Source organism: Peromyscus maniculatus, chromosome 22 (genome assembly GCF_049852395.1).
Source record: "Peromyscus maniculatus bairdii isolate BWxNUB_F1_BW_parent chromosome 22, HU_Pman_BW_mat_3.1, whole genome shotgun sequence".
Classification (NCBI taxonomy): Eukaryota; Metazoa; Chordata; class Mammalia; order Rodentia; family Cricetidae; genus Peromyscus; species Peromyscus maniculatus.
Genome location: NC_134873.1, coordinates 30,711,818 through 30,726,752, shown reverse-complemented (window position 1 = coordinate 30,726,752; position 14,935 = coordinate 30,711,818). Strand labels below are relative to the sequence as shown.

Genomic DNA, 14,935 nt, shown 5'->3' with positions numbered 1-14,935 from the left:
GCTAGTTCCCTTCCTTCTCTGAATGTTACCCCTTTGTTATGCATGTATCTAAAGTGATGTATATTATGTGTATAAGTATAGATCATATATGTCACATATACTTACTGAGAAAATCCTGATTTTGAATATCAGAGAAAACAGGCAATATTTTGTCTTTCTTCCCTCATTATCCTCTTATTCCTCTTGCCCCCTCTTTTAAAGCCCCATGTGTACATATATATGCATACATACATATATTTACATATATACACACACACACATCCATCCTCATACAGAATTATATACATACACATATGTTTAAAATACAGATTCTGCATATGAGAGAAAAACATGCGATGTTTGTCTTTCGGAGGCTGACTTATTTCACTGTTAACATAATTATATCTATTTCCATTCATTTTCTTCCCCCCCCTTCAAATGATACATTTGTGTTCTTCCTTGTGGCTGGATAAAATTCCACTCTGTGTGTGGGGACTACATTCACGTATGTGGAATTTTCAATATGTCCCCTGCCCCCCCCCCCCCCAAGATGGTGAAATCTCCCACGCTTGCCCACACTCGCTTCCGTGGCCCCGTCTCCTTGTTCCTGTTTGAGGCAAGGTAGTCTCGACTCCTCAGCCCGATGACCACGCCCGTGGCATTCTCTGAGTGACGGTGTGGGGTGCAAATGCTCAGCGTCCTGACAAGCTGTGACCGAGGACGAGGCTCACGGCTTGCTTCCTCCCGCCCAGGTTTCTCCGGGAACTGTGTCGGCTGTGGGAAGAAAGGCTTCTGCTACTTCACCGAATTCTCCAACCACATCAACCTGAAGCTGAGCACGCAGCCCAAGAAACAGAAGCACCTCAAGTACTACCTGGTCCGGAACGCACACGGGGCACTGACCAAAGGACCTTTGATTTGCTGGAAAGGCTCCGGTGAGGGGCGGGGCTTGAGTCCGGAGGGGAGGGGCTGGGGAGCTGGGGATGTACCCCCGGGGGGCACTGTGGGCCCCGAGGGGAGGAGGAGGGACTTCTGTACAGTGGTATGTAGCAGGAGGGCAAGCCCGTGGCTCTGAAGACGTTCCTTGGTGTACGCGGCACTTGGTCAGCTTACTGTGTGATAGATGTACCTATCGTCCGGGGCAAACACTAGTCGAGGGTCACCCGGTGCTGAGCCTCTTTTTGGTAGGTATAAGGGACCGTGATTTTATTCCCAGGGGACACTTACTGCCTAGGGATGCTTTTGATCCTCAAGTCCAGAGGCTGCTGTTAGCCTCTAAAAACCCTCAGTGTGTAAGGTGGTCCCCAGCAAGAGGATACGACTCCCCCTGTGTCACAGAGATGAGGCCGAGATACCCTGATTTGGAGAACGCTGGGTTTGAACAATGCCCTGAACTCTGCTCATTGGGACCAAAGAGACCAACTCTGGGGTGCCGGTCCCCAGGGGTGAGCTGGGCTCCGGCTTTCCTAGGAAAAGGCTGCACTGTGGCTACCTTAGTCTCCCCTGTATCTCTCTCCTATTAGCTAAGGCTTTGGCTGTTCTGAGGCCTGCCCTGGGGGCTTGGAGTGTGTCTGAGAAGGAACTTTCCAGAAATGTCCAGGAGAGCTGTCCCTCTGTCCCCCTCCTTTCTCCATCTTCTGGAATGTTCCACACAGGTTCTTTGGAAGGGAGAGGTCTCAGTTGAGAGGGCAATTCCTTGCTTCCCCGCCCCCCATCTTTTCTTCTTTCTTTACTGTTATGTTATGACCCTTTAATAAGTTCCTACCATGTGCCAGGCTCAGACCCAGTCCCTATGGATGAAGCTGGCCTTCCTGTGGGTCCAGCTCTCTCCCCTGCTCACAGGTTAGAGCTGCTGCTGCGGGCAGTATTTGTAAGAGAGGATGATGGTGTTGGGGAGGAGGGAGGGGCTGGCGGTCTGTACCTGGGGGCGTCACCCTGGGTCTCCTTGGATGTTAAGCCCAGGATTCAGAGAGCTCAGGTGCATGAAGTCTATTTCTTGTTCCCACCGCTGGGCACTCTTACTTGTCTGCGGATAGAGCCACCCTCTGGCAGGGAACCATTTACGGAACACGGCATCTCCGCCCTGCAACACACGGAAACAGATTAGCGTGGCACTGGCATCCTTTATAGATAGATGTTCACATGCCCCATGCTCCTGCAGACAGCTCCACTCTAGGAAGTCATTCTGCAGCCATTGGCTAAGAGCCAGTTAGAGTCCACCTCTCCTTCCTCCTCTCCCTCCTCTCCCTCCTCCTCTTCCTCTTCTTCTTTTTCTTCCTCTTCCTCCTCTTTTTCTTCCTTTTCCTCTTTTCCTTCTTTTTCTTTTTCTTCTTCCTCTTCCTCTTCTTCCTCTTCCTCCTCTTCTTCTTTTTTGTTTTTTTTGAGACAGGCTTTCTTTGTGTAGCCCTGGCTATCCTGGCTGTAGACCAGGCTGGCCTCGAACTCACAGAGATCCGCCTGCCTCTGCCTCCCGAGTGCTGGGACTAAAGGCGTGCGCTGCCGCCCCTCCCCGCCCCCCCCCCCCCAGCCTCATGTGTACTTCTTGCCTCCATCAGAGTTCAGAAGTCGGCAGAACTCTACCAACACCTGCTCCAGTGCCCTGTTCCCACCTCTGGAGAGCTCGGGGTCTCTGGCTGCCTTCCCCGGGGAGCCCGTTCATGGGACCAACCCCAGCGTTCCAGTGGGAGCTCAACAGGCAGGTGAGAGCGCCCAGGGGTGTCCCGGGTGCTAATGCCATGCACCAGGAGCCGGCATTCTAGAAACTAAATAAAGGGCATACTTTGAGTCTTGCCGTTCTGTGCCATTTTGTAAGGTTCACTTCGTGTGATGCGGTTCTGTGTCACTTTGAATCTGTAAGTTTTAGCAACGCGTCCATGTTGGCTTTCATTTGGAGAGCTTGCCTGCTTTTCTTGTTTGATAAGGAATGGGATCACCCCAGTGTTGGGATCCTGCGTCCCCAAGTCACAACACAGAGTTCAGTGGATGATAAGTATCAAGCCAGCATTTCAAGTGGATTTCTAGGAGGGGCCGAGGTTAGACTCCTGTCCTTTATCCCATGGCAAAGCTCGCCATGCCCTGGCAATACTGGAATGTTTGGAAAAATGAAGGCTCCATGGAGGACCTCACGGGGAGGACTCGGGGGAGGCAAGTTTGTACCCCAGGTGTTTCTGTTTTATACGCCTGGCCCTGAGCCACACAGATGATGCCTGTAAGTAAGTGTGGTTTCCATTGTCCAGAGGCATCAGCTTTCCTGAGGACTCTGGGAGGCCATTGGTGGTTTTTTATCCCTCCTGCCCAGAAAGTCAGTGTGGCACATTGCCCTGGGAGTAAAGCCAGTGTCCTGGGCTCTGCAGACCCATCAGTCACTGTCGCTGGGACATGCTGTCCTTCAGGGCTGGCCTCTGGCCTCTTCCTCCTCTATGTTCTGGCTCTTCATTCCCTTTACCACTGTGGACTGGGGAGCCAGCCCTCTGTTTGGTGTCCAAGCCCCGGTGTAGACACCAGCGCTGCTGTCCTTGGCTGAATGGTGGTGCAATTCACTTAATTCCTGGAACTTAACTGTTTCCCCATGTGTAAACCCAGGGGCGGTGTGTGTGTGTGTGTGTGTGTGTGTGTGTGTGTGTGTGTGTGTGTGTCCTTTTCAGTCTAGCTCACAAGGTGATTATAAGAACTAAATGAGATTATAACAACAGCAGCCCCTCATGGTACTTGATCCATGCCAGCTCTGTCCCATACACTGGATGTCTACCCACCTGGGTCCTTTACATAGTGGCTCTGCCAGTTGCTATTATGACCCCCATTTTATGGAGGGGGCATTGAAATTTGGAGAGTAGGTGTCCCAGGTCACAGAGCTTGTAAGTAATGGGACTGAGGCTGGGACCCGAGCTGAGCAGTCCCAGAACCACGCTGTAGCTGTCACACGGGCCACTGCATGAAAGCCTTCCTACAATTCCAGCCAGCATAGGCCTCCTCACGGCGCCAGAGACCATGGTTGCCCGCAGCATTAGTCTCAAGACTTAGGAACCTTGAAGCCTCTGAGTAGCCCCGACCCTGTCGGCAGCCAACCCTCCAGGCTTCTCCGCTGTGTTTTGATACACACTGAACTCCAGAGGCGGAGGAAGGTAAGAAGCAGGCATCTCAGGTTAGGATGTCCTGGCCACACATGCACCCCTGGGCCTTCCCTTACCCACGCTAGACCCTCTGGGGTGAAAGCCGAAGAAGGTTCATGGTATTTGTGCGTTCATGTTCATATGTATATCATGTTCATATGTCTCCTCACATGTTCATGTGTGAGCAGGAACGTGTAGGTATTTCTAAGTGTGCATACGTGTATTTGTGCATATTGGTTCCTTGTACATGTGTGTGTTTATTAAATATGTTTCTGTGCACCTGTCTGTATAAGCAGGAGAGCATGCATATGTTCCTGTATGCATACTTGTGCATATGGGTACATGCATGTGAAATCAGAAGTGAGTTTGCGTTCATATGTGCGCATTTATGTCCATATGGGCAAGAATGTGCATACAGGTGTGCATGTGTTTCTGTATGCATACTTGCATGTGTGTGTGGGTTTTGGGGTGTGTGGGCAATGTGTACATGTGAATATATGTGTGTGTGTACATGTGTGTGTCTGTCTGTGGCAGAATCACCATGTCAGAAACCTGCTTTCTTGATGGGACTCACCAGCGCGGAGCTAGTGTGTCTGCCTGGTTCCGGGGCGGCCTGTGGTATGACTGACCCCTTTTCATCCTTTCTGCTTCCAGGACCGGCCTCTGATCACCCCTCAGGGGCCACAGCCACAGGTCCCACCGTCTTCAACGGCAAGGAGTCCCCCAAGCACCCACAGCTGGCCAAGGGCAGCCTGTCAGCCCCGCCTCGCCCCTCAGGCTTAGGTAGGGCTACTATCCTGGGGGGTGCTGGAGCCCTTCCACAGGGGACATGGGACCTGGAGGCTCCAGAGTCTCCTGTTGTGTTGGTGAGCTGTGCGTGCTGAGGGCCAGCGAGGGCCCTGTGCTGGGGGCAGGTGACCTCCCTTGAAGCAGGTGTCAGGAAGATTGGGAGCGTCGGGGGGGGGGGGGGGGGGGGGAAGATGATGTCATAGCAGATACGTACGAATCCAGAGCCCAGCGCTGTCTTGTAAGGCAGTGGACCTTGCGGCCTTCTTCAGCTGCCCCTCCTGTCCTGGGGGGGGTGAAGAATGCCACCCCAGGACAGTAAGAGGATCTCCCGCTGCTGCGTGCCAAGGCTGCACATCCGGGGCTCACTGATTGACACTGGCTACTGTTATCGGTGTCAGCCCACCATTAGTCTGCCCCGTCAACACCTGGGGGAGGTGATAAATGAGAGGGGGTGGGGAAGGGGGCAAAGAGACTTGGGGACTGTGCTCAGACTCCCACCACGCAGTCCTAAGAATGTTACAGCAAATCTTCTCTGCTCTCCTCCCCCCCTGCAGCCCCCCCTCCCCAATGCACCATGTCAACCCTGTGTACCCAGCTGAGCTGGAGCTTAGGGTCCGAGACATTAAATTGGAAAGGCCCTTAGAAATGTCGGTCCTGGGGATGGATTTGCAGCTCCTGGGTAGAGTGTGTTTGCCTGGGTTTTATTTTCAGCACTGAGGAAGAGACGGGTCCAGAGAGGCACCCTGGGCTGGACTACACCTCTGTTGTGCCACAAGGCTTCTCTGGCCCAGATCTGTCGATTGTGTAGCCATTTGCTGAAGGAGCACTCCCCCCCCCCCCCCCCCCCCCCGCAGGAACTCCCATGAATCCAAGGCACTCTGAGTCTTGACTAGCTTTCACATTCTGGAACTTTTATCAGTCCCCACCTCAGGACTTTCACCTTCCTCTGGTGGCTGTTTCTTCTCCGGGTGCTGGGTGCAGGGCAGGGCTGAAGAGTGGCCCTCGGTCATCAGGACAGGGAGCCCCTTTTTGTCCACGGCATCTTCCTGAGCTCTGTGGACACTTGGTCCTCACCCCATACAACAATGCACCAGATCCTCTCAGCCTGGGTGCCCTAGGACCTTGACTTGGGCAGGTAGCCTACAGAAGCTCCTTCAGGATTGGTCTAGAACTTTCCAAGCCTACTTTGTGGAGGTGTGGGGAATAGAGATCTTTAAGTTTCCTCCTGGGATGTCAAAGGCTTTCGAGAATTAGCCCCTTGAAGTTCATTCTCCTCCTTTAGCTGTTCACGTCCTTGGTGGCCTCATCACGAAGTCCGGGCTCCGCCCTGTCTCCCAGTGCTCGCCTTACCTCTCTTAGATGGCCCTCTAGAGCTCATCATGGCCATCACTCCCTTCTCACATTGCTCTCCCTCTCCTGGCGGGGTCCCAGCCACCCACTCTAACCTTTGACTTTTGAAGGTCCCTTGCAGTCCCTAGCACCTGGCTCTGGGAGAGCCTGACAGAGGGAAGGACGGACTCAGAGACAGACACTGGCTGACCTGGGTCACGGAGTTACCATGCCTTGGCTGTCCTGGGGACACTCCAAAGCAGTGTGCTAGAAACTGCTTCTGATTGAGTGAGGGCTGCCACTCGCTGCTCTCGGCGAAATGCTGCCCCCTGGCGGAGCATGGGAAATAGGAGCCTTGTCTCAGTGGAGGGCTGGTGCTCCCAGAAGGAGGGGACCAGGAAGCTAAAAGTCCCGCAGTGAGTGAGCTGCATAATGAACCGCCTCCTCAAAACATGCCAAGTAGGGTTCCCTCTAGAGACAGAGAAGTGCTTGGCTCACACTGTGGTACGCTGGTGTCCCTGGTGATGTTGTGAGGCCACCTTCTGGCTTAGGACCCAGTAGAGATATTTCCGGGTTGACCTAGAGTAGGAGGAGATGCCTGTAGATCTCTCCTGCATCCTCAGCTCCAGCCCCATCCTCCTGCAGTTCGGGACCACTTCAGAGAGGAGCCAGGTCCTGTCTCTGAGAGCTCTTCCCCTGCTGCTGGGGACAGTGTTTGGGGGAGCGGGACACCTGACGCAGGGGTGACAGCCCTGCCTTTGAGGGCAAAGACATCTCTGCTGGTTGGAAAGCTCTTCGTAAGCCAAGTCGTTCATGTCCTTCGTGTTTGTTTGGTTTTGGCTTTGCTTCTGTCCCCTTTGGTCAGTCTGAAGACAGGCAGCATTTGAGGTTCCTTTCCAGGGACTCCACAGCGGCCGTTCTCAAAGTGCTGCTGCCTCAGAATAACCTGGGCGCTCACGACAGGGTGTGTTCTCTTCCTGTCCCCTCAGGGGCCCCATGTGGTAGTAGCTCTAGGCCGAGCCTAGGGAGGGACAGAACGGCCAGGTCTGTGTGTGTTCTCTGCCTAGGCTGAGGGAGACATTACCCTCAGCCCTCGGGGCTCCGCTCTGACTGTAGGTTCTCATCACCCAGGGGCCCCGGTTATCAGAATGACCCGTTCCACAGGGCTGAGGTTCTCCAGTTCCTCGGAATAGGCTTGCGTTCAGGCAGGCAGGTTTTCGTTTGCTGGTCTGTGTTTGAAGGCAGAGTCTCACTGTGTAGCCCTGGCTAGCCTAGAACTTGCTACATAGACCAGGCTAGCCTTGAGCTCCATACAAATCTGCCTGTTTCTGCCTTCCGGGTGCTGGGATTAAAGGCATGCACCATCACGCTCGGCTAGATAGTTTTTAAAGTGTCCAGGTGAATTTAAAGGGCAGAGATGTGAAAATTTGTGTCCAGACTTTTAAAGAAAATAGGGTAGCCAATGGTACTAATTTATGAATAGTTTTGAGTCATGAGCACGTTGATATCTAGAGTGGGCGGGGATGACTCACGGGTGCCTGTGGGTCCAGCTTCTGTTCTTGCTTTTTTAATATCTGAAATTAGCTTTTCAGATTGGGTGGGAGTGAGGGTGGGGTTGGAGGGGAGGAAGGGGGTGTGCAGGTGGATCGGTACTGCCCTCCAGTGGCAAAACCATGCTGGTGCACTGAACATGGGCTGTGTAGGTGATGCTGTTGATGCTGGCGGAGGTGGTAGTCTATCCCTGGCTAAGTGTTTCGTTTAAGTATTTTACGTGCATTCTCTCCACTTCTGATCCACTTTCTCAGTAGATTTTATTATTATTTAGGCTCTTTTAAAAGCCAAAAGAACTCAAACTTGGAGAAGATGCAGCTTAAACCCAACCTTGGAGCGAAACATTTATAAAAAGTGACAGGATGTTTCCTTTTGCCTTGATCCTTGACTAGAGGTTTGAAATCCATCATTAAGCTGTGTGGTTTTAAAAAATACCAGCAGTTGGGGGTGTAGCTCAGTGGTAGAGCACCTGCCTAGCATGTACAAGGTCCTGGATTTGAGCCCCAGCTCTGTAAATAAAATGAAAACAAAACAGATAGGCTCTCCAAATCAGGGGAGAGTTTTATTGACGCCAGTTCCCAATGGAGGCCTAACCCATGCTCTGAATATTGTCTAGGTATCTTGCCAAATTCCGGGCCTCCCAAAAAACGGCACAAAGGGTGGTCCCCAGAGTCTAAATCACCCGCGGATGGTGGCTTCCCTCAGGGTGGTGGCAATAAAGCTAAGCATGGTAAGTGGCTGGGGTCTTGCCCAAACCCCAAAATTGGGTGGTGTGACCTGCTGGTATGGCATGTGTGCATGTGTGCATGTGTGCAAGTGTGCAGGTGTGCACATGTGTGTAGGTGGATGGGTGAGGGGGTTCTGGGCAGCCAGGCTCTGGTGTAGCGGAGGGATAAGCAACCTCTCTACCTCTCTGCGGCCTGTGTGCCGAAGAAGACTGTGTCTCTTGGTAGGGAAGTTGAGTGAGCGCCTAGGTCTTGTGAGTCGGGAGACGGGCCAGGCGGCAGTTTTGTCGGGTGGACTGGGGACCGATGCCTCATTTGCTATGTTTTTCTAATATGCTCGCTGTGTTTCTAGAAGGTACTGGCGTACCCTGCGTGCCCCAGGCTGGCTTGGTGGGACCAGCTTCTGTCACCTTCCCGGTGGTGGCCTCTGGTGAACCAGTGTCTGTTCCCGACAACTTGCTGAAAATATGCAAGGCCAAGCCGGTGATATTTAAAGGCAAGTACAGCTGTGCACCCAGCTGGGGAGGTAGGGAAGTCTGCGAGGAATCCCACACACAACTGTGACCTCATCTCTGTCCAACTCCAAAGCCCCCCCCCCCCAGCCAAACTAAAAGCTCTCGGGCAAGAAAATGGAGTGGGCCCGGTCTCTGGATAGGGGAGACGACAGAGCAGGTCCGTTTGTCTACGCCATGACACTTGTTTACTTGTTCGCCATCCTTTCCTTCGGTCACAGAACCCTGGGCTATAGTTACCCAGCTAGTGCGGAGCCCCGAGGACTTGGGGCGGGAGGGGGGGGGACATGGACAAAGTACCCATGGCTTGTTCCATAGTCACCCAGAGCCATGCACTCTGATTTGGATTAGGCCGAGACAGCCATGGTCACTGCCATTGCAGCATTAAACGAGATAGGATTGGATCACCTCCGTGTGGTGGCTAGGGTGTGTCACCCGGAGGTAGCCTTGTGGCTCTGCTGGAGAAATCTTTCTGTGGTGAGCTGGAGACTCTGAAGTGGGGGGGCCGCCGTGGGCAGGTTCGGCAAGTAGCGACGGAGGAGATGAGGTGTGCGGGGCCAGATTTATCTACTTCCTTCACTGTACATTTGACATCCTGCTTGTGGGAGGAGAGGCGGGGACATGGCGGGAAGACGGCAGAGGCTTTGTTTGCTTCATGGGACGGGGCGCTGCTTGCTTTCCAGAAACAAGCCATGGTCCCCAAACCCAGGAACAAAATGACACAGGCTCCAGAAAGGAGGTTACAATTCCTCCGCGGGGCCCTGAAGGCTCGCCCTCTACCATGCTGTGTCTTCCTTCATGCTATTCTGTGGGGGAGAGAGGCTGAGGATGTAGAGCTGGGGCAGGTGGTGGGACTCGGAGGTGGACGCCAGCATCTGTGTAGAAGGAGTTTCACACACCCTCATCTCGCACTGATCCCAGAGGACAGGCCCTCTCCTTTGCTCAAGTCTGCTCGCTTCTCTGACCCTCCTCCCCCAAGGCTCCCAGGCCCAGCCAGTGACTCTGTAACTTAGCTCTCATCTGGGTCTAAGGGCGGCTTCCAGGAGCCCCGGGCACAGCAAGCACGGCACCCCTTTGTGAAGGTATTGCATTGCATCGTGGTTGCGATGCCCCTCGTAAGCCAGCCCATGGGTGGACGCTGCTGTCTAGTGGTGGGCCCTGGAACCCCGACCCCGGCACCTGAGGGGGAGTGAACAGAGATGTGAATTCACAGGTCTGTCCCGGAGTCAGGACGTGCCTAAATTCTGAACCTGCAGCTGTGGGTGTGGCCAGCACGGGTCTTAGCAAATCGGTCCCACTCAAGTACCGCGAGAAACATTTTTTTTTTTTCTCAAGACGTGGCCCATGGAGCCCCGCCCCTCCACCCCCATGACGCCTGTGTATAGCTATCCATGGTGAGATTGGGTGTCGTTTTGATGACAAAGGAGACCATCTATTCACATCATGCACATCTCCCCATTGTGCAAAGGCTTTGAGAAGGTCAAGTTCTTGCTTAGGGGTCAAGCAGCTAATGATGGCGAAGAAGGCATCAGACCCTTGCTTGGGTGGTTCTAACCCCAGAGCTGCCATCAGGTCGCTTCTGACACCCTCCCCAGCATCACTCAAGGCTCTTCACTTTGGGTCTGGACACTGACCTGCTTTGCTGGCTCTGCACACTCTAGCGCCTAGGAGGGTGTAAGGCTTGGCCCTGGGGACACAAGGTCTGGTCAGCAGTCCCCACTGCTGTGTGCACCAGCTGCTGCAAGGTCATCGCTGTTTGGTTTGGGGTAAGCTTCTTTTAATTTGGCCTTGAACTTTGATCAACTGCAAAATAAGGGGACTGGACAACATGAACAAGCAAATGCCCTGCCTCTGGCTGGATAGGACCGATGACATTTCTGTCCCTGGTCCCAGGAAGGTAGAACAGGTGTTCTAGGTCATCAAGGGCCATAGGAGGTCCAAGATTTCTCAGAAAAGGATTCCCCAAGAGACCCAAGAGCTCCCCCTGGCTCTTATGGTCAGGGGATCCACAGCGGTACCCCACCCAGGCTGAGCACAAGACCAGTTGCCGAGTGGCCGCTTTCTTCTTCTTCCCTAGGCCACGGGAACTTCCCCTATCTCTGCGGCAACCTGAACGATGTGGTCATCAGTCCCCTGCTCTACACCTGCTACCAGAACTCACAGTCGCTTTCCCGGGCCTACGAGCAGCATGGCGCCTCCACCATGCAGCCCATATCCGAGGAGACGCAGCTGCTGCTGACCGTCTACTACCTCGTCCAGCTGGGTGAGCCTGGGTCCAGCTGTGGGCCAGGGATGGATCTTACTGGGGGGGGGGGGGACACGCAACTAGATCCGGAGGCCAGAGGGGATTATGAAGACTGGGTTAGCCCTGACCTTCCCAGGGAGGGGCCAGTCCACAGAAGGAGGGTGTAATCGATACAGCGGTTCAGAGACCAATCACTTCCAAGTAAGAGAGAACTTGATGGGGTATGGGCATGTAGGGTCCACTTAGGGTCATCAAGAGAGGCTTCTGAGTAGAGAGTTGACCCCCAGGAGGCACAGCCTTGTGGAGATCTGAGGAGAGAGCCCAGGTCGGGGGTGTTGGTGGGTGGGAGCATAGATGGGAGCTGACTGTGGGTATGAGGGGACACAGTGCGGGGGTGTGAGTTGGGGGGGGTGGGCACCAATGAAAAGTGAATGGTGGGGACAGGTGAAAAGATTGTTGGTCACCTCTGGTGGCCTGGCTCTCAAGGCCAGTTGCCCTCTGGAAGGAGAGCCCTTGAGTCCCGTAGAGGCTGGAGCCCAACGTGTAAATGTAGGAAACATGGGTTTGAGGTAGTCTGTGTGGAAATACCCAGCCCAGCTGTAATCCACTGTGAGTCGTCACTGGTGGACAGTGAGGCGCTTAGACTTGACCCTCAGGGCCCAGGTAGTCAGAGGCTCAGCGGGTGAGGAAGCACAGGATGGTCAGGGTTCTGGCGGACCCAGCATCGGGTCCCTCTGAGGCTCCTTCCCGAGCTTCACCCAGGATCCAGCCTCGTCCGTTCTTCGTCGCCATCCTCCCCATCACAAACCTCTCTTGCCTCTTGGTCCCCATGTCTGTGGGAACTGTGGACCAGACCACATCTCCTCCCTCCTTGGAGCGGGTTCCAGTCCCGCTCAACTGCCGTCTGTCCCCAGGTCTGGTGGCTGCCAGCCTTCCACTCCCTCTTCCCACCCTGCCCAGCTGCCACCTCCTGAGCAGTGTTATCCGTGCGGGGGGCCTCGTGGACTTGCAACTTCCCTGTGAAGTGCTCTGGTCTAGGACATCTGTGAATCTTACCCCTTCTTGTCATTTGGGTTTTGAACCATCTACTTCTTCCTCAAAAAAGCCTTGTCGCCACCCCCAGGATAGCTCCCCACCCCCAGGACAGCTCCCCACCCCCAGGACGGCTCCCCACCCCCAGGACGGCTCCCCACACCCAGGACAGCTCCCCACACCTGGGTCCCCTAGCCTGTGTCTGCTTTCCTTTGCTTTTAGAGCAATGTCACTCCGGGAGCACATCATGGACTTCTGTGTTTCCACGAGCATCTCTCCTGGGTTAGGACATGTGTGCTGCAGGACCAAGAACACTGGTCTGTTGCTTTATGTGTGGGTGCAGCCTCTGCAGGGCCAGCCTGGTGCTCACTGAGGCTGTGTGTGTGTGTGTGTGTGTGTGTGTGTGTGTGTGTGTGTGTGTGTGTGTGTGTGAGATTAGGTTGATACAGAGGCCCCCGAAGGAAACTGTGTCAAGGTCAAGGGCTGAGCACCCATCAGCGTGGCTAGGAGGAGGATGCAGGGACACTGGTGATTGATTGCGGGTTGGCCGTGGGGAAGGTTGGCTGCCTTGAGGAAGGACACAGAAGGAGGGGGGCAGTGGCAAAAGCCATCTAAGAGCAGGCCAGGGCTGGAGAGATGGCTCAGCGGTTAAGAGCACTGGCTGCTCGCCCAGAGGTCCTGAGTTCAATTCCCAGCAACCACCTGGAGGCTCACAAACCATCTGTAATGAGATCCGATGTCCTCTTCTGACATAAAGGTGTACATGCAGATAGAGCACTCATACATAAAATAAATAAATCTGGGGGGAAAAAAAGAGCAGGTCAGAGAGAATGGAGGCAAAGAAATAAGTGTAGGGAGTGTAGCTCTGCCTGGATGGGATGGTTCTGGAGAGATGTGCGCTCAATGGAGAGTCCTTAGAGACAAGAGGTATAAGAGCGAATCTACCAGTTCTAAAATGATTCCCCATTTCACATAGCTAGCCACAATCCAGAAGTATCTCATAAAAAATAAAGGCAACTATTTTTGTCTATGAGGTGGCTGGGCGGGGGGTGGGGTGGGGGGTGGTGGGTGGGGTGGGGTAAAGGTGCTTACCACCAAACCTGGAGATGAGTTCGATTCCTGGAACCTACACGGTGGAAAGAGAACTGACTCCTGCCTGTTGTCTTTTGGTCTCCTCACATGTTCTATGACACACATAAGAAATAAAGTGGGAACATACATAAATGGAGCTATAAGCCCATCTCGTTAGACTCTGGCATAGCCCCGAGCTGCGACTCCAACCTGCCTTTTACAGACTGGGGACCTGTGACAGGCTCGGCCAGCCTTGTGACATCTGCAACCCAGCACCGTTGCCTACAGGGTTCACACTTGAGACCTGGGCACTCAGAGTTTTTAAAGTAGCAAAGGGTATCTTGGCATTTTGGAGGAGGTTTATGGTGTTTGTGTTGGGCTGCATTCATAGCCGTCCTGTGGGCAGGGCAGCTAAGGTCCCCATAGCTGGTGTGGTGGGAGTCTGAGGACCTCCCCTCCAGCTCCTCAAAGGCAATATTAGGTTAGAACACCCAGATGATTCACAAAGGAAAACCCTCACAGGGACTTTTGAAGAATGTTCGACTCCACTCGTCGCTGAAGAGAGAGGCACCTGAGCAATAAAATGTGCCGTTTTTCTCAGTACCCAAGAGATGGTACCCATTGGTGTTGAGAGGGATGGACCAGAATTGTCACACACATCATGCTGGAGGAAGCTGACTTTTGCGAATTCAAGCCTGAGGCTTTCGATTTCTGTGATAAAACACCATGACCAAAAGCAACTTGGGGAGGAAAGGGCTTATGCCGGCTTACAGTTCCCCATCACAGTCCATCACTGAGGGAAGTCGGGGCAGGAACTCACACAGGGCAGGAGCCGATGCAGAGGCCATGGAGGAGTGCTGCTTCCTGGCTTGCCCAGCCTGCTTCCTTAAGTCAGGGTCACCTGCTTAGAGGTAGCACCGCCCACAAAGGGCGGGGCCTTCCCACATCAATCATCCATCAAGAAAAACGCACCCAAGCAGGCTTACCCTGCAGCCGGGGCAATCTGATGGGTCATATTTTTCTCAATAGAAGTTTCTTCTTCCCAAATGACTCTAACTTACGTCGAGTTTACATAAAACGATTCAGCACGCCTGGGAAGTAACGCGGTGTACCTAAGGACACGCACTTCAGAAGTCCCTGCCGAGGGATTTCTTGGAGAAATACAGAGATCTGGGGTAGTGACAAGGATGGGCAAATGGCCCCTCCAAGAGAATAATTTACATCCGCCGGCAGTGTTGTGCAGGGAGACCATAACGGATGGAAACCTGATTGTAGGGTGATGGTTAAGAATCAAGTGGAGCCGGGCGGTGGTGGTGAACGCCTTTAATCCCAGCACTCGGGAGGCAGAGCCAGGTGGATCTTTGTGAGTTCGAGGCCAGCCTGGGCTACCAAGTGAGTTCCAGGAAAGGCGCAAAGCTACACAGAGAAACCCTGTCTCGAAAAACCAAAAAAAAAAAAAAAAAAAAAAAAAAGAATCAAGTGGAGTAGCCAAGGTCCTTCCAGAGAACGAGAGTATGTTTCTCTGGGGTTGTGGCTGGCTTCGTTTTATCTTCTCTATTCTCCAAGCCCTGGTGACTTGGCATCACTCTTTCA

General features: G+C 53.6%; 1 protein-coding gene across 6 annotated transcripts in view; it reads left to right on the top strand.

The window, feature by feature from the left end:
• Greb1 (growth regulating estrogen receptor binding 1) overlaps positions 1-14,935 on the top strand; it is a 136,737-nt gene that overhangs the window by 83,436 nt on the left and 38,366 nt on the right. For all 6 annotated transcript variants that reach the window (XM_042266788.2, XM_076559616.1, XM_042266786.2 and 3 more), the window contains 6 exons: positions 732-914; positions 2,535-2,678; positions 4,743-4,871; positions 8,374-8,487; positions 8,835-8,978; positions 11,072-11,257. In XM_042266788.2, coding sequence (XP_042122722.2) covers positions 732-914; positions 2,535-2,678; positions 4,743-4,871; positions 8,374-8,487; positions 8,835-8,978; positions 11,072-11,257 — 900 coding nt within the window. The remainder of the gene's footprint in view (positions 1-731; positions 915-2,534; positions 2,679-4,742; positions 4,872-8,373; positions 8,488-8,834; positions 8,979-11,071; positions 11,258-14,935) is intronic.